The sequence below is a fragment of the Coptis chinensis genome, chromosome 1 (assembly GCF_015680905.1).
Source record: "Coptis chinensis isolate HL-2020 chromosome 1, ASM1568090v1, whole genome shotgun sequence".
NCBI classification, from domain to species: domain Eukaryota; kingdom Viridiplantae; phylum Streptophyta; class Magnoliopsida; order Ranunculales; family Ranunculaceae; genus Coptis; species Coptis chinensis.
In genome coordinates this window covers 86723074-86742201 of record NC_141456.1, presented here as the reverse complement: position 1 = coordinate 86742201, position 19128 = coordinate 86723074, and the positions used below count along the sequence as shown (strand labels likewise).

General features: G+C 38.7%; 3 protein-coding genes across 3 annotated transcripts; 2 read left to right on the top strand and 1 right to left on the bottom strand.

The window, feature by feature from the left end:
* Window positions 1-1294: 1294 nt before the first annotated feature.
* LOC147525637 (uncharacterized) lies at window positions 1295-3407 on the top strand. Its single transcript, XM_086557086.1, has one exon. It carries the CDS (start codon window positions 1390-1392, stop codon window positions 3043-3045), a length of 1656 nt encoding a protein of 551 aa, XP_086413212.1. The 5' UTR covers window positions 1295-1389; the 3' UTR covers window positions 3046-3407.
* Window positions 3408-5606: 2199 nt separating this feature from the next.
* LOC147525636 (protein MODIFYING WALL LIGNIN-1-like) lies at window positions 5607-7152 on the bottom strand. The gene is made up of 3 exons (XM_086557079.1): window positions 6896-7152; window positions 6602-6801; window positions 5607-6347 (listed from the first exon to the last, which is right to left on the bottom strand). The coding sequence occupies exons 1-3, from the start codon at window positions 6998-7000 to the stop codon at window positions 6146-6148; spliced, it is 507 nt and encodes a 168-aa protein (XP_086413205.1). The 5' UTR covers window positions 7001-7152; the 3' UTR covers window positions 5607-6145.
* A 9259-nt stretch (window positions 7153-16411) lies between these two features.
* Window positions 16412-17236, top strand: LOC147525635 (uncharacterized). Its single transcript, XM_086580161.1, has one exon. The coding sequence runs from the start codon at window positions 16412-16414 to the stop codon at window positions 17234-17236; it is 825 nt and encodes a 274-aa protein (XP_086436287.1).
* Window positions 17237-19128: the final 1892 nt, after the last annotated feature.

The following is a 19128-nucleotide window of genomic DNA, read 5'->3' as shown; positions in this document are numbered from 1 at the left end:
GCTAGACCCATTTGGGTTGCCTACGTACCCCTGAGCCCTTCTCGGAGGATCAAGTTGTGCCCTAGTTCTCCTCCTCTTTCTCTCCCCTCTTTTTTCCCTTTTCTTCCCTATCGCCGCCTCTCTTTAGGTCAAAGTCCTTAGATCCTATGATCTTGGGCCCATCCATTAGGCCCAATACCATACAAGGCCCACTCCTCTCTCCTTTCCTTTTTTCCTCTAAGTGTTGTCCTCTTGGGCTCCTCTTACATGTGATCTCAGTGGTCATGAATATGGCTGACATAAAAAACTATTTAACAGATAACAAACAATTGGATCAGTGTGTCGAATTGAGTCATCTGTTTAAGAAAATTATACAATCCGATTAAATCAAATAATATTTGGCTACTGTAAAAGAAAAATACGAAAAGCAATATTTTAAAAACAAAATATATACAACAATTCAATAATAGAAAATATAACAAAGAATAACTAATGTAATTGATTACTTAACTGGAATAAATCTTAAACGACTTCATAGTAAATAAGTTTGTCTTAACGTTGATATCATTGATGAAGTGTTATATCTTTCGGTTTAGAAATTTGGAAAAATCAGCTGGAAACAGATTGAAATCAACAATATATTATGCTAATATGTGGAACTAACCGATCTCAATCATAGAATTACACAAAATGAAGCAATAAGAAAACATTTCATCAAGTCAATTGAGCTTATCATAACATGTGTGAAGTGTCAACATAAAAGACACGTAGTGTGTTCTAGAAATAAATTGGGCTTTTAAAAAATAAACAATGAGACCAAAAGGCTTTTGCAATTATCAACAAAAACTAGGATTTGGGCTTTTGTATCTAACCAACTACATTCAGGACGCCACAATTGATAACAAATTGGGCTTCAAAATTAACGCACTTTTAAATTTTAACTTTTTAAGACCAATTACTGATTTATAATAATGGGCTTCTATTCACTATGGGCTTCAGTTGTAGAAATGGACGTTGGCTTTCACAAATTTATAGACCAAACCAAGTAAATAGTATGCAAAATTAAAACAAAACCCCAAAAGGCCAAAACACAGGTAAAGCCCAAACAAAAAACAATCCCGGTATATGACTTGGTTATCGAAATATATATCGGTACTTTGGAATAGGTGTTGGGAGAAGTTGCCTCGGGTCACTCGAACGGCTCCAAACCCTCTCCCTAGAAACTCTTTATTGAAAAAGAAAAAAAAACAGCGCAAAAACTTTAGAGGCACCCAACCAGATTTTAGTGGTGTAATAATATCAAGAGCGTCAGTATATAGCAGTTCACAGAAACTGGAACTCCACGTCTCCACATCTCACTGTCACTTATTCTAAACCCTCTACTGACTGACTGCTGCATGAGAAAAAGAAATGGAACTGGAGCAATTAATGAGCATGGGTTTCTCTCAAGAACTAGCAACACAAGCATTAGCTGCTACAGGTGGGAACTCAACCATCAAAGCCACCGAATGGATTCTTGATCAAAAACCCAACTCTCCAAACCCAAACTCATCTTTCCAACCCAAACTAAACCGTTTCTTCTCCCCACAAACCCAACGAAAACCCCTCTCTCCTACAATCAACACAAACCCAGAACTAAAACTAGACCTTTTCCCAAACCCCAAACGCACCAAAGTACAACAAAACCCTCCTCATCATGAGCCGTTATCGGAGAGAATGCGTCCTAGAAACGCCGATGAAATAATAGGACAAGACCACATTTTGGGTAAGAATGCCATTCTTCGATCGTCTTTAGATTGTAATAGACTGCCTTCAATTGTTCTCTGGGGTCCACCTGGTACTGGTAAGACTTCCATTGCAAAAGCTATTGTCAGTTCATCCACGTATAAATTTGTATCTTTATCTGCTGTAACTGCTGGTGTTAAGGATGTTAGAGACGTAGTTGAAGAAGCAAAAAAGAAAATAAATAACAATAGACAGACTGTTTTATTTGTTGATGAAGTTCATAGGTTTAATAAGTCCCAACAAGATTCTTTTTTACCTGTTATTGAAGATGGGACTATTGTGTTTATTGGTGCAACTACTGAGAACCCATCGTTTCATTTGATTACTCCGTTATTATCGCGCTGTAGAGTGCTTAAACTTAACTCTTTGGAGCCTGAAATTATTGGGAGGTTGCTTAGGCGAGCGGTTGATGACGGGGAGAAAGGATTGAGGAAGAGTGTTGGGATGTTTGGTGTGGTGGTGGAGGACGATGTTTTTGATTTTTTGTCGTTGAATTCTGACGGGGATGCTAGAGTAGCTTTAAATGCTTTGGAGATTGCTGCAACTACTGCTGCAGCTCGTGAATTGAGTTCCAAGGATAAAGGAACTTTGGTATCTTTTCAGACTGAAGATGTAACTTTTGATAATAGTAGTCTTGTGCCTTTTAACGGTTTGGGAAGTGGGGAAAATGGGGTTGGTTCATTGGCCGCTGTTGTCACACTTGATGATGCTAAGGAAGCTCTCCAATGTAAACATCTTGCCTACGATCGAGCTGGAGAAGAGCACTATAACCTCATTAGTGCACTCCACAAATCATTGCGAGGAAGTGATGCTAATGCTTCTATTTACTGGCTGGCGAGAATGTTGGAAGGAGGGGAGCACCCCCTTTACATTGCTCGAAGGCTTGTTAGGTTTGCTAGTGAAGATGTAGGATTGGGTGATCCAAACGCACTCTGTCAAGCTGTGGCTTGCTATCAGGCTTGCCATTTTTTGGGTATGCCAGAGTGCAATGTGAATTTAGCTCAATGCGTTGTGTACTTGGCGTTAGCTCCCAAGTCCATTGCTGTGTACGAGGCTCTCCAAGCAGCACAGAAGGCAGTGAAGGAATCCATCGGACAGAACGAGGGCGTGCCTCTTCATCTGAGGAATGCACCAACAAAGCTAATGAAGGACTTTGACTATGGGAAGGGCTACATTTATCCTCCCCACCACCCTTCTTCTTCATTGTCGCAGACATATTTGCCACCCTCACTACAAGGTTGCAAGTTTTTTGACTGGCCAGTTACCAACATGGACAAATGAGCAGGATCGCACGCACGCGTTAACATTTGAAGCTTGTCCAGTGAATAGGTATTGACCTCTTTTGTTACTTTTTGGTTTGGGGCACTTGTGGATTTCCTTTTTGTCTATATTTTGACACAACCACACTTTTTCCTGTAAAGAGAAGAAAAGAAAAGCGAAAATGCTACGGTTGAACTAAGAAAATAGCTACTAATGATCAGATGACTTTTTCTTCGTGGCTTAAACAGTTATGCCATGATATATTCTTCTTTGTGCCTCTTGCTGTCTTTATAATTTTTGTATTTAGCATTATTTAGTATATGTACATTGTTCAGCCTACCTTCTGAGAATGATTAGATGAAAGACGCGGATTCTTTTGTTTCTGAACACAGACATCTTATTTCTCTGAAATTCGAGGTTTTGATATTTACTTGCCATGATCTCCTATATCCAACTTTAAAGTTCTTAAAGTAGTTGTGCTGTAATTTTCTGTTTAGCAATTACGCCAAGTGCTTTATATTAGTTAAAGGGATGGTTATATGAACTCTTCTTAAATTGACTCCAAAGTGACTCCACCACTAAATACAATGAATTAGGAGCTGATTTTTGTGGAGATGTTCTCCACACAATAGAGATCATCCTCACAAAAAATAAATTCATTTGAAGATGTACAACCTCATAAAAAACCGTTTATAATGTTATAAATTTATCCAACAGCCCATATTTTTTTAATATCGGTACAATGTTTAACAAGGTTAAGTATATTCAATTGAGCTGATTTTTTGTGAGGGTGTTCTTCATCATGTGATGTATATCTCCACAAAAAATTAGCCCTCAATCCATCTTGTTAGTCTACTTTTAAGAGTGGAGTAACTTTGGAGTCACTATAAGCTATGAAGCACCGATACGTCTGTAAGGGTGAAGTATTGGTGTCCGATACGTGTCCGCCACGGATACGCCCCGATACGCGTCTGATACGTATCGGATATGCGATTTGGAGTATCCGATTTTATAATTATTTTTTTTAATTTCCGACATGTGGGGGACACGCCAGAATAGTAATCTCACAAAAAAAATTTGGAACTTCAAAAAAAAAACAAGTGAAATAAAATCCAAGATAAGAAGAGACGCAAGAGAAGAAAGATGAAGTGATTAAGTGGTACCTGACTAACTAATTTTAATCTGCGAAAAAAGGGAACTTCCTTTTAAAACCTTATACATGTAAGTTGCTTGCAGTGTTATATACTTGTACATGTAAGTTGTTGCTTAATGTGTTTGAATTGGTCATTTTATGAAGTAGAATTGTCATTTTAATTTGAATTTGGTGAAAAATGCTCAATTATATAATATTTATATATATTTTATTCAAACGTGTCCGTGACGTATCCGTGTCCTATATTTTTGAAAAATGATGTGTCCGCGTATCCGTGTCGTGTCGTATCCGTGTCGCGTGTCCGTATCCGTGTTTCCTAGACTATAAGGTGGAGTTCATATAACCATCCCCATTAGTTAATTAAGAAGTAAAGTTATAATTTTGTAATTTTCTATTATACAGAGCATAACTTTGTTTGTCTCAATCACAACTTGGCCAAGATTTAATTCTGAGCTATTTAGAGAACACTGAATCCAAGACGTCTTCTAAAATAGGTACAACCGTGTTCTCTGCATATAGGTACAACCGTACAAATTTTACAGAGGCAAAGATTAGGGGATGGTAAAAGAAGAGTACAAAGCAATTTTCTAAAAAACGGCTTAGGCGGCCTTCTAGGTGCTTGGCGTGCCTAGCCAAACTCTTTAGGCCTATAATTGGTGAGCAAATCGGTGGTCTGATTAGACAGGCCCAGGCGGGCTGATTAATCAGCCTCGGTGGGGCTGGACTTGCTCATTTTTTATTTTTATTTTTATTTTTTCATTTAAGAGGTCTGTCCAAAACAAAAGGCAGACTTAAAAATTTAAGTTACAAGCCCAATTTGGAGAGATATGGACAAGAAGAGTTAGAGAAATAGTGGAATATTTGATATTTCCATCTTTTTATCTATGTCAATTATGAAACGTGTTTGGTTTGGAAACTCTTATTCCTATTTGTTTGAATCATGAGACATGCTTTATTCACATTTCACTAACATGCATTTAAGAAGTCTGTAAAGTTTCATTTTTCATTTTTCATATATATCCACATTTAAACTATTACACTATACCTACATGTATATATTTTTATATAAAAAATAAATAAATAAACAAATAAACCCGCCTAGCCCGTCTAGAAGCCGTAGGTGCTAGGTGGTCTCCCATCGTCCGACTACCACTTAGCGTCTCTTAGAACACTGGTATAAAGTGTCATTGAATTACACACTGTAGCAGAAGAAGATTTGCGCTAAATGCAGAGAACATGGTAGGGTGCCGTAAATGTAAGAGATGGTATTTTTACCTTACAGAGACAAGGATATGATTTGAATAGATGCTTATTCTCATTTATGTTGTTTTGTAGCTTAAAGGCCAAAACACTTAAGGATTTACATTAGGTTTTAAAACTTTTTCTAAAATCTTAATTTGGTTGTAACTGCAATAGGTAACAAAAATAGTGCCAATAAGTCATCAGTTATATATATATGAAGGTCCACCATCCTGATAAAAAAGGTGCAGCCATCTCCCCCTTCCTCTCAAAAACTCCCTTTGTTCAGATATATTCATAAAAGCGAAAAATAGTCAGTTTTCTTCATTGGTTTGATATGAAGGATGTTAGTAAACTGAGAATTTTGCGCTGCTAGCTGACCGTGGTCTGGAAGAACATATCGAATGTCACCATCCAATTATTCTTCTATAACTTTGCAGGTTAGTCCCGGTTTGTGCATCCTTTTTTTTACTCAAGTGTACTGCACAATACTTTCTGCTTTTCTTTTTTCTTTTCTTGTGAGCAAAAGGGCGGCTCTTGGAGATCGATTACAGACTGCATAACAATTCCTCTAATACCTTGCTGAAGGTGAGTCCAGACAAAAATATGGAAAAGTATGTTGAGTGAGTTTCTGACCTGCTTTTTCTTTCCTGTTCCAACTCCCTTAATCCCTGTACCTCTTCTTTTGTTAAGAGTAAGCTGCACAGCCTTTGTCTCCTCTACATTATGTTATTTGGAAATCCTTGTTCTGGTAGCCATGATTGATCCCAGTATGAACATCACTGTGGTGAAAATTAAAGCAGCAGCAACAATGTAAACACCATCTCTCACTATGTAGCATTCTCCATCCAACCATCCTTTGCCATAAGGTTGCATTTGGTTCATACTTGTAGCCACACTTAATAATGTAGCTGCAGTGCCAAAGCTGATCCTATCAAAATTGAATTAGTTTAGGTTTCACATGATTTCGTTGTTGTATAATATACTTATATTATTGCAGAAGTAACGTGTAGACTGTAGAGAAATGACTAAAGAAGTATGAGACTGTCATTAGTATGGGGTTATGCCCTGTTTAAGAAGTTTCACTTGTTAGGTGACTTTGTGGCAGTTTCATAGTGACCAATGTGATCTTTTGACGGGTAGCGGTGTTAATTTTATGCACTTGAAAATGGATTAGTAACCTACCAAGATAGAAGCAGAAGACATCTAGGTACCCTTTGTTTCCAATCAAAGATTTTGTTTCCTCTAGAGCAAAATGGCATGGCAATCACTGTGTTTCCAATGATCTGAGCAGTTAAAAGACAGACACAAGCGCAGACTCCCAATATAAATGCGGGGTTCTGAGGCAGATGACATAGTTTTCCATCAAATTTTACATCCTTATCCTGCAAATATCAGGGATATATATCGTTTCTTGGTTAGTTATGAAGTAAATTCTAAATAGGCTATGCTATGACGCACCATGAAGACCAACCTTACCTTTGGTCTCTTGAGTTCGGAGGCAATACATGCCGAAGACGCGATCAGGCCAAGGCACAGGATGAGAAAACATAGTAACACCATCCTTAGCGGGTGTTTCTCCATTTTAGTTTTCGTTAAATTATGCAGTGGTTGAATAGGACCTTCAAGTGGAATAAACAGAGGTTGATGCTTCAAATTTACTGAAGGGAAGGAAAGAGACGTTGATCTGTCCTTGGCGTTTCTTTGCTTGAGGGTATTGAAACTTTCTAACTAAGTTTTCCATTGCTTGAAAGGAAATATTTGGATGATTTAGAGGAAAGGGAGGAGTGTAGCTGGGGATCATCTTGACACCAGTGGAAAGGAACAGGTCAACTACTACAAAGGTGGATGCTAGAGAAATACATATATATTTATTAAACAACGAAGTAAAGTGCCAAAACTATTAAAAGTGGCTTTCACGTCCAATATGGATTGTAGTTAGGCTCAACAAAAAAGTTACCCACTCGCACTCTTAGTTTTCCATTGGCTTTTCTTCAAAAGTGCATCATTGAAAGAAAGTCTCATGGTGCTAGAATTTGATTGGATTCTTTATGCTGAAAAATTCACGATTTACTTATGTATATTGATGTCTACAACGAGTTTGGAGTTAATGCAGGAGAGAGGCCTGAAAATGCTAGATGACGTGCATTATTGCTGTCTAATCAATGATCGGAAGTAGCGTCGTCAACCTCAAGTGTATGGTATTCGTATGTCTTTAGTGTTACGATCTATCTTTGGTGGTCTATATGATGGGCGGATGACTGTTACTGCTAGAGAACAAATTTTAATAGACAGTTTAGTTTTACCGCTTTCGAAAGTTAATTATCCATTTCGCCAGATTTCATCACCCCTAATTAGATGATAGGTCTAATCAACTTCCAAAAACAAAGGTTCAACAACATCATGTCTATTACGTTCAAATCTTAGATTCCCCAAATGATGCATACCATAACATTTGTTTTCCTTCTAGTAAGGAAATTATCGACAGCAGTCACACTATCCCCTTGCGCAATTAACCAATCAACTACGTGACTTCCAAGAAAACACTTCTTCCCTTTACTTTTCACACCCATTGGCACCCAAATTCACTGAGTTCTGATCCCATTGTAGTCGACTTGATGAGCTCATTTGGTATTTTTAAGATGGAAAATATGAGTTGGGTATTAAGTGCTAATTGTTAGGAATGTGAAGAAGATAATGGCTATAACGGTTCCAATAAGAACGAAAATGAGGAGATTTTTGTGTTGTAAATTTGGTTCGGTGAGTAAGTGGAGCTTTGAGGTTGACTTTCATGGCCTATGATCTGGAGATGAAAAGTAAAACGTAGATTCGTTCTGTTAGCTTGTACGTGAAGGGTTATCTTGCTGCATGCGCGATTTCGTATGAATGGGATAATAAACACGGCGCACTTGATGGTGGACCGTGGGTTACCATGCCTCAGCAAGGGTGATTTTATTGGTTCGGCACAAGAAGAGATGCTTGCAATAAGTGGACAAAACTGCCGGGTATGACTTGATACAATATTTGCAACATTGAGAATGTTTGTCACACCCTGATTTTTCGTAGAATCTGAATCAACAACAAATATATATTTATTCTATTTCCATGTCATCCAAATCCTATAAATCCCGAGGCGTGAACCGAGATCATACCTTTATGAAAAACATGCATTTAATTACAGCAAAAAACAAATATTGAAATAAGAATACTTACATAAATCCAAAATGAATAATCTCCAAATTACAATCATCTTGATATGTCGAAGAACGTCACACTGAAATAAAGATAAACGAGAACGTCTCAACTTATTAACTCAAAATCCAACATACAATCAAAAAGGTAGAATCTCTAAAGAAAAACAGCTCATAAGCAAAGCCAGCTACTCCAACTGTAGCTCCCCGATTTTCCAACTCAAACAGCTACTACTGCTACGGTTCCTGCGAAGGGTCTAGGTTCCATAAGAAACATAGCCCCGAATGCAAAGCAAACTGGAGTCAGCATTACAAATGCTGGTATGAGTGCCCTAAATGCAATGCTCATGATAGTTCATAACAATACACATTATCGCCAATAAGTTACGTATACCACGTCGACAACATTCGGCTACGTTAGAGACATCGATCCCTTGTCACCAACTAACTTAGTTTCTCTTAACGTGCAATCCATGTAGCACATACCAATATAATACATAAAATTTAATATAACATTATAACCAACTATCTAAATAATAACTTTAAGAAGTATATAGTACCTTAGCGTCTAACAGTCTAGAGTGGGCTTCATCCCTGCAATAAGGATTAGGTAGCCCACCCTCCTACAAAACAGAGTTAATTCAATGATAACAATAAAATATAAAAATAATGTCTCAAGTATTATATAAATTATTAATACACTTTTTAATTAAGACCCCCTCCCCCCATGATTTATTAAATTATCTTAGACATCTTTTATATTTCCTAAAAGGACCATTTCCCATTTCTGCACTTTGAACTCATGAAATACCAATATCATGTAAATTCACATAACCAAGGGTTACGTCACATCTCTTAGTGAGGCAAAAGACATTTAGTTCCTCTCCTAAAAGATGGAACCTTGTCATAAATTTTAATCCCGCATTTATGCACATCTCACAAGGATGGAATGTGTCACACTCCGAATTTCGATAGAATTCGGAAAAACAATATTTGTTCCCGACTCTGCGATCTCCGAGGTGTGACGCACTCTCAACTTCCAAAAACCCATAAACAGTTTAAATATGCGGATAATTAAAAACCAATAAGAATTTAACATTTAACAAAAGTCCTCTTCATTACAAAACTTCACAAATAAGATTAGGTTACAACTCTCCTTTCAATAACTCTTTAATTAAAATTACAAATGAAAATACAAAAACATTGTCTAGACTGAAAATCTATATCACCTCAAGGGAAAACAAAACCTATCTTGAAAAAGTGACGCTAACGCCAACCACAAGCAGCAACCAACCTTCTTCAACTCTAAACCTATCAAGACTTATCGAGTGTGTTCATTTAATGAACACACTCGATAAGCAAACATGCAAATCGGGTCAGCATTATAAAAATGCTGGTGTGAGTAGCTCTAAAATACAACATATATTTATACATATACATACACAATCCATAAGGCAGTTAGTTCTTCCACCGAGGCGCCTTAACTCCCAACAACTAATACGACATTCTTAACTACAATAGGTAAGGCAGGTAGTTCCTCCACTGAGGCGCCTTAACTTCCAACAACCACACAACAAACCATACGCATAATAAAAAGGCATTTAGTTCCTCCACGAGGCGTCTTAGGTTCTAACTAAATTATAACTAGCCAAGCATATTCCATACTTACCTCATTTCATGCTCAATTACAGAGTGAGTCGTCTCTGCACAAGTAATTAGTTTGACCCACCCTTCTGCCAAACTATATACAATTATCTATCTAAAGATATATCATTAACCAACATATTACCATAATTATATTAATTAAGGCTTTCTTTGTGTGTCCCTAAAATTACGTCGTATCTATGTCTTACCTAGTTTCCCTGGCTACCACAATCGCTTCCCAATGCCGAACATGTACATCCACATGCCTCCGCTCACATAACGAACCACTTCGTGCGTAACTACCCTGGGCGGGATGTCGCACACCAGGTAACCCTCACACGAAAGCCATTATGTAAGTACTGCCACTATTCGGCATAAAATATCGCGCGTCTCGTTCTAATTTTGCGAACGGAATAATCAAGCCACTATTCGGCTACAATTGCCCAACACATGGGTCAATCAACATCTTATATATACACCCTACACAAGGGCCAATCATATCACATACGCCCACACAGGGCAAATCACATGAGTTGTGGTAGTCAGGTTTTAGGATTTTCGTTATGTAATTTATTCAAGTGTCATACATTTATGACTCATAATAATTCCACTATATCCCGTGCAGGTCAAATACCTTATTGCACTAAGCCACAATATTTATAAATATCTCAATTATATCTTATAACCACTTTCATTCTTTCACGTGTCAATATATTATTGCACTACGCCACACTCCCGTGGGAAATATCCACAAATACTCTACTAGCATCTCACAGATAAAATAATGGAGCGTTTATACATTTATTTCTCCAAAACTATTGCATTTAATATATATATCCCAATATATTATATAATGTCACAATATCAACATCAAATCTTAATTAGATAATGACAACCAAATTTATACAAGCTTCCACAGCATTTTAGCATTTGATTTGTCCATACAATTTACAACATAAAAACATATACAATTTACAGCATTGTAGCACAATTAAACAGTCCACAGTCCACAATCAAAGTCCATGAATCTAAGTCCGTATATAATTTATTACTCATAAAAACATATATATCAAATTCTTATTATCAGAATTCCCCTCTAGTTACATGCCAATATTTATATGCTTTACACACTACTTACGTCAAATCTTAATTAGATAATGACAAACAAGGTTATACATTGTTCGACAATATTTTATTACTACATTTGTCCGTATTCTTAAACATGTGAAAAAACTGGAAAAAGTCAACATTCCACAGTCAACGATCAAAGTCAAAGATCAATGGTCAAAGTCAACACATCATGGTCGAAGTCAAACTGTCATTTCCATGTTCAACAGGTTCAGAGTCATAGCCATGGTTCATGGCTAAGGGCAAAGGTGCATGGCTCAAGGGCTCATGACTAAGGAAATGGTTCGGACCCAACTGGCCAAGCCCAAACCTTAAAACCCGGCCCCAAAAGTTTAAACATTTAAAGACCCAATTAGATGTATTTTAAGTTATATGACCAGCCCAAAAACCAAAATTAGAAACTAGCTCAAAACACCAATGGGTTCGGCCAGGAGAATTTAACTGAAACCGGCCCAACACTTAAACTAAAACTGGTCCACAACTTAAACTAAACTGGTCCGAAACAAAGGATTAATCCGGCCCAATAACTAACTAGTGTTTAGGCCCAAAAACTTCAACTGAACTGGCTCGAAACACAAATGGGTTCGGCCTAAAAAATTTGAACTGAAACCGGCCCAAAGAAAACTAACCAAGGCCCAAGGCCCAATCGAATTAGAGTTAGGATAGGTGCGACTGGGAGCACCGGATCTAAACCTCGATCATCCCTTCCACCAGACCAGCCACCACCGGGTTCTCCTCCTCCTCCCACTTCATCACATCGGTTTGACTCCCCCTCCTAAACCAACCAACTTTAACAAAGGTAACAACCTCAAATGCTTAAAGCTAGATTTCACCAAAACTAGATCTGGAAAGAATTTCGGACCGCGATTAATGGCTTGCTTCAAGCTTTCAACAGCCCCCACCAAATCCAACCTTTAATCCGACATCACTACCCAACCTCAAACCAACAAAGAACAACAACACAACCACAAGGGTTCAAAATTAAAACGCGAAGGCGACGCCATTGATGCACCGTCAGAGCTTGAACAACTCCTCACAACCGATTCTAAACCCACCTCATCAAATCAACCCATTTACAATCAAATACCATATGCCCAACACTTCATAACAATAGGAGTTTAAAACCCAAAACCAAACAAAACGCTAAAACTATGCAGCACGATTTCTGCGGGGCTGACGCCATTAACGACTTCCGCGAGGCTTCCAACAGCCACCCTATCCCACCGACTAACATCCCATATCAAACACTTAACCCCCCCCGACCTCAACCAACAAATAACTCAAATAACAGTTCCAAAATAATATAGCCACCACCACACATTATCACAGTTCGACGGTTCAAACACAATTTTTGATATTTAATGAATTTTAATAATACGACATGCACAACGTAGAATTAAACAAGATAATAAGCAATATCACTAGGAAGAAATCTTAGACGGTATACACCGATACACGAAAAACCATAAATTTGGTGAGATAGCAAAAATAGCTACTCACTTTGTATTAATTATTTAATAATTCCTCCTCCTAGTCCGAATCGGCAAGGGCCCAATGCTCGAGCAAACAAGTTTCTATCTCTGCCTCCATTTTTATTATTTTTTTATTCTCAAAAAACCCTATTCTCTAGAACAATGTGATTATATACTTGGGTTTGAAACCCAAGCCCAACACAGACTCGGGCCCATAAACTAGGCCCACATATCCAAATCCAATCCAGCGAATTTTTAAATAAAGAATTTAATTAATAAATTAATAACTAAATACGTATTTTAAATACGGGCGTTACAGAATGCGTTATAAAATATCATATGAATCTACTTATCCAAGGTTTACATCACATCTCTTAGTGAGTCAAAAGACATTTAGTTCCTCCTCTAAAGATGGAGCCTTGTTATAAATTTTAATCCCGCATATATGTCACATCTCACAATGATGGAATGCATCATAAAACATATCCAAACCCACATTTATGTCACATCTCACAAGAATGGAATGCGTCAAAATATCAAATATATCCAACCCGCATTCATGTCACATCTCCTAGAGATGGAATGCGTAATCATCATATCATTAGTATGGGAAATGTCCATCATATTCTAATATTGTCATAATTTTTCTAATGATTTCACATCCATATAGTATATAGGTTATACAAAACAAAATAAATTTCCATGATCAACAATACTTTCCACGCAATATTTCTTATAACACACTCCTAAGAGCGACAGTTTGCACAAGCTCAATCAATTACCATGTTTCTATTCAAATAAACCAAGGTTACACTTTTTATGTAAATATACTAATTTCAGGCAGTAGCAAATCATGAATAATGATCATAAACAACAATCCATTCAATAGATTAACCGTTTTCCATTCATTCACAACTTTATCCAAAATCAATATTCTCGTATTTCAATGCCTCGATTGACATCCCACCGTCGGATTGCTTTACAATATTAATGGGTATGACTCATGTTTGTTGTAAATATGCAGATCAAATTTGAGGAAGATCCAATTTGTGATCATCCTTCATCTATGCCTAAACCTATGACTGCGCAGTGCAGTTTTCTGGCGTAGTATATACTACAACCAGTCACGCTTATGCGTACCTTGACAGAAACTCCACTGTTGGATCTGTCGAAAATTTATATATGTCAGAGTTAAATATATCAGGTAACTATGGATTAAATTTGAGAGACATCCGAGTAAGGGAAGATCTCCATCTAAATAGAATTAAAATATTGCGCAGACAAGTTTTCTGGAATGATATTTACTAGTAACTGTTCATCTTCTTCACAAAACTCTATACAGTTCATTAATGGTTTTATACTCCCAATATACAATCCATATGATCACACATAACAAACAACATATCTTATTTCTATGGAAACAAAAAAAGAAAGAAATATAACTCACCTTATTAAATCTACAAGATGTAAACAACTATGAATATCAATAGTGTGGGGAGCCCAATACTTTGCATTCCCCTTTTCTCTTTTCTTCTTCTCTTTTATTTTCTCCTTCTTTTTTAGTAGGGCTTTTCTTTTGTTTTGAAAACGTGGGAGAGAAAGAAAAAGTTAGCTACGTGAGTTATCCTTGATAACTATCCTAGAGTTCTAGTTTTGCTAAACCAAAATTTCTATTTTCTATATTTTCGAAATTTCCAAAAATTATATCAATAAATAATAATACCACACTTAATTAGATAAATAAAAAAAAATGAGGTTTTACAATATACACACCTAAAACGAATCTCGTCCCGAGATCCAAATGTTTTTTATTTTTTTTAAGCCAAAGCACAATGAGACAAATAATTACTAGTGCACACAGAGAATCTATTGTTCCTTTCTAATGCAGCACCTACCCTAATAGATTGTATGTGTATCCCCCAGTATACACACCTAAAAAGGAACTAACTAATATCAAACAAAACATGTGTAGTGGTAGGGTCCGCGACATAGAAGATCAAAGGTCCAAGTGGCCGATACTAGCTGCAGTAGCAGGAGTCGGGGAGTAGTAGATCCCTGTGAAGGGTGGGACCGATTCAAGATAAGCAGATGACGCGGGAGTAGAGGAGCGTATCGCGGAACACCAAGGTATAGTAAAAACCCTACACGTGGGAAGCCAGGAAGCAATGGATTGAAGGACAGGTGGACAGCTGCGGTGTGAGAAAGGGAGTATAAAAAGAACAGTGATAGAGAGAGAGAAGAGGGTTTTTTCTAAAGGCGAGAAAAAGAGAGTGACAAGGAAGGGTTGTATGTAACAATGTTTGAGATCCAACATTTGGCACCGTCTGTGGGGAATGAGAGCTAAGCATTAGTAGATATGGCAAAAAGAGGTGTGGGAAGACTAAGGAAGGTGGCGGTCGTGGAGGATGAGGCGGAATCAGTGGGGGATGATGGGGGAGAGCAAGGAAGAGAAGAGATGGCCGCGTCGACATCAGAAGAAATGAGACAGTTGAAGGAGGAAGTAGCGAGGCTGAAAGAAGAGAATGATGGACTGCGGAGGGAGAGGGAGACTATAGAGGAATCGGAAAGGGAGGTGTCAGAGACGGAGAGAGAGGAGGAGGGGAGGTCCCACTTGGGGGAGAACGGGGTGCCGGGACTCACAGTGGAGCAGGTGAAGGAGATGATCGCCAATGATTTGAAAGCAAGGTTGTAACAAGCGAAGGCCATAAGCGGAACGGCGAACCAAGTAGTGGCGGGATTGAACCGCAACTCGTTGGCGGATGCAATTTGGAGGGCAAAGGTCCCAAAGTGGTTCAACCAGCCCAGATTTGAGAGGTATGATGGGACAGGAGACCCAGCGGACCACATCCACCACTTCCGGTAGCAGATGCCGCTGTGGCAGGAACCCAGATACGATGGACTGCGGTGTATGATGTTCCCCATAAGCTTGAAGGGGGGAGCCTTGGATTGGTACTATCGGTTGCCTTTGAAGAGTATAAACAACTTCCTTAAGTTAGAGCAAGCTTTCGTGGACCACTTCATACACCAGAAAAGGCGAGTAGTGGATATCGCGGCCCTGTTCAACGTAAGACAGCGGACTGCGGAGTCAGTAAGAGAATTCTTATGCAGATTCAAGGCGGAGACACTGAAGGTGGAAAACTTGGATGAAAGGACTGCAGTAATTGCATTTGAGAGGGGCCTACTCCCGGGAACTATAGGGTGCACGAATCCGTGGCTAAGAATGAGATCGCAACACTATAGGATTTGTATCCAAGGGTGGAAAAATATATAAGGTCTGAGGATACAATGCAGAAAGAAACGAGGAGGTCGGGGAAGGCCATGTTATCTTTGGAGCGAAGCGAGGTCCGCGGAAGATACGAAGCATCAGATAGAGGAAGCAGCGGATATCGGGTTACACTTCGCGGCCAAAAAGAGGGAGAAATGAAATCCGGAGGGAAAATAGAGAACGGAAGCCTTATCGAGAAATGGAGCCAACGCCGGTAGACCAGCCGTTGAGTGAACTGTTGCCGCTGATTTAGAATTTGCAGGGCTATGAAGGTCCGCGGAGCAAACCAGACGAAATGCCGAGTAAGCAGTACTCTACATATCATCAGATACAGAACTATGAGATGAATGAATGCTACGCCCTCAAATGGCTAGTACAAAGAATGATAGGGAAGGGGCTACTGAAAGAGTTCACCAAAGAGAAAGGGAAAGAGGAGCAAACGCCAAACCAAGGGAGAATACTGGGTACCATAAATGTCATATTTAGTGGGGAGATCTTGAGTCACAATGCTCACAGAGATAGGATACGGCGGATGGCTAGCATACAACAGGTTAACGAAGAGTCAGGTTACTCGCGGCCCGCCCCATGGTCCGTGACCGAAAAAGTAAGTATAGTGTTTACTGACGCGGACTTGAAGACGGTCGACTCCCCGCATAAGGATGCATTGGTAATCACAGTAGCAATGGGGAATTACATGGTGAAGAGGGTGTTAATTGATTGCGGCAGCGCAGTGGACTTGTTGTTCGTAGGGACGATGGAAGAGATGAAGATAGATAGGAGACAGTTGAGGTCTTCGCAGACGAACTTGTACGGGTTCAACGGAAGTATGACCGAGCCTCTAGGGGAGCTCCTGCTGCAAGTAACCACGGGACCAGTGACAATGTTCTCTCGATTCAAGGTGATAAACACAAATTCACAGTACAATGCCATCCTTGGGAGGCGGTGGATTCATGAGATGAAGGCGGTACCATCCACGTATTATCAGGTGATCAGGTTTCCCACCCCAACAAGGATGCATGAAGTTTGCGGCGATCAAGTGATAGCGAGGAACAGTCATCAGGGGACAGTCAAGAGGTTGATCCGAGGGGACGAAGGAGAGGTGATAAAACATAAAATTTGAATAGTCTTACCTACAAAATAAAGCGATGAAACTCTATACGAAAGTAAAACTACACACTATTCTTATGTGCCTATGTTTTATCAAAGAATTCTACTCTCAATCCTATGAGATATAGTGGAGTAGAGTGATTCGTTCCACTCCTAGTCCTTCCGCATGTTAATGTTCTCTAAGTATAAGTATTCTAACTCTAAAGTCTAATGAGAGATTTATTTAAAAGGCAACTAGACTACGATGCAACTACCCACAAGATGCACTAGTCAACTATCAGAACAACTAAGGGAATGCTACGTTGATTCTATGATAAGGAGTTAGAGGGGGATTGATTCCACCCCAACTCGACTTAATCTTATTAACCATTTAATCGTCGAAAGTAATCGAATGAAGCTGCATGAGAACAATTGGTTCTTCCTAATCCCTAATTACACATGGCATTCCTACCAATTCATAACTATCATGTGAACGATTAAACCCATTCTCATGGTGAATTAATCATTTCTAGAGTGGAAAGGAAATTACGACGATTCTACGATAGTCGGAATCAAGCTTTCATCAAGGCTTCTCAACCCCCTCTAATGGAGGTTTAGCCGAGAATCATTACGCAATCATTTCCGATTAAATTTAAACTAAACATGATATAAAGAATTGAAATTTACTAATCAAAATTAAACAATAATTAAAATCTAATTAATAACTAAGAATTGAATAACAAGTAATAAATGAATCAGATCTAACACAAATATAAATGACAAGAATCGAAATTTAACAACTAGCTATTTTATTAATCAAACTAATTAAGAGTAATGATTCTAATAGTTTAATCTAAAACAAGAATTGGATTTGAAATTAACTTAGTTAAAATAATTAAATCTAGATCTAGAAACTATTCTAATGGCTACTTTATATTCTAAACTACTTTATTTTCTAACCTAAAAATCTACTATTCTCCACCAAAAAATCTACCATTAACTATCTACCATTAACAAAGAGCCAAGCTTTTGTTTTTATACTTTCAGATCCAAAAATCGTGCATGGGCTTGGAGCCATGTTTTGGGCCAGAGAATCAGGCCCAAAACCCAATTCTTTCAGTCCAAAAAGGCCTCTTCAAGTGCGGTTGGTTTGGTTTCGGACTTTTCGTCCACTTCTGCTCCTCGGATTGGAGGCAGTTCAGGCCGATGTCGCTGACCTTCTCCTTCCCCAGGACGTTCCGACCAATCCACTGAGCTGTAGCCAGCTGGTTGGTTCTAAGGGAAGCCTGATGAACACAATGCAACCTCGCATTGTAGTTCCCTTCAAGAATCGCCTCGTTCATCAATGGCTCTACCCCGTTATGTTGGGACTCCCAACGCGTGACATCAGATGGATTCTAGGCGGAATGCCTAGAATCTCACCAACAACCTAGTCGCCACTTCCTTCCTCCTCTTCGCCACCACAACAAAATCCTAGTCCCTTCCAACTCCCTCAGATTGTAGAACCGCCGGACTAAGTCCTCGTGGTAATAGGCTTCGGCCGAAAGTACCACAAGCTATTCCATCTCGACCGATCATTTAATCACCGTGTAAAATGGATGAAGTGAAGTGGTCGCTGTAAAAGCTTTGTTCGTAAAATTCGGCGTTGTTGAGCCATTGGAAGTTTGGAATGTAGTGGGGGTTTAAATGGGATGTGGTGGTGGGATTTGAATCGACCGACTGAAGCAAACAGTGGTGGTGGTGGCGCGGTAGCACCAAAATTTAGAATTTTCGGTGGTTTTTGCTTATTTAATTTGGTGGAGGTGGTGGTGGAAAGCTTTTAGATTAGATTTGAAATCGATTTGAACTGGGGCGTGGGTTAATTTGGTTTTGTTTTTATTTTTTTTTATTTTTTTAGGTTTTTTTTTAAGCTTTGGCGTTAATGGC

What these genes read in the sequence shown, in the direction of transcription:
- LOC147525637 (XM_086557086.1), top strand. Translation starts at nt 1,390, where the DNA reads ATGGAACTGGAGCAATTAATGAGCATGGGTTTCTCTCAAGAACTAGCA.
- LOC147525636 (XM_086557079.1), bottom strand. Translation starts at nt 7,000, where the DNA reads ATGGAGAAACACCCGCTAAGGATGGTGTTACTATGTTTTCTCATCCTG. An exon ending in CCGAACTCAAGAGACCAAAG is followed by an intron (nt 6,802 to 6,895) that starts GTAAGGTTGGTC and finishes TGATATTTGCAG; the next exon opens with GATAAGGATGTAAAATTTGA. An exon ending in TGTCTTCTGCTTCTATCTTG is followed by an intron (nt 6,348 to 6,601) that starts GTAGGTTACTAA and finishes CAATTTTGATAG; the next exon opens with GATCAGCTTTGGCACTGCAG.
- LOC147525635 (XM_086580161.1), top strand. Translation starts at nt 16,412, where the DNA reads ATGCCGAGTAAGCAGTACTCTACATATCATCAGATACAGAACTATGAG.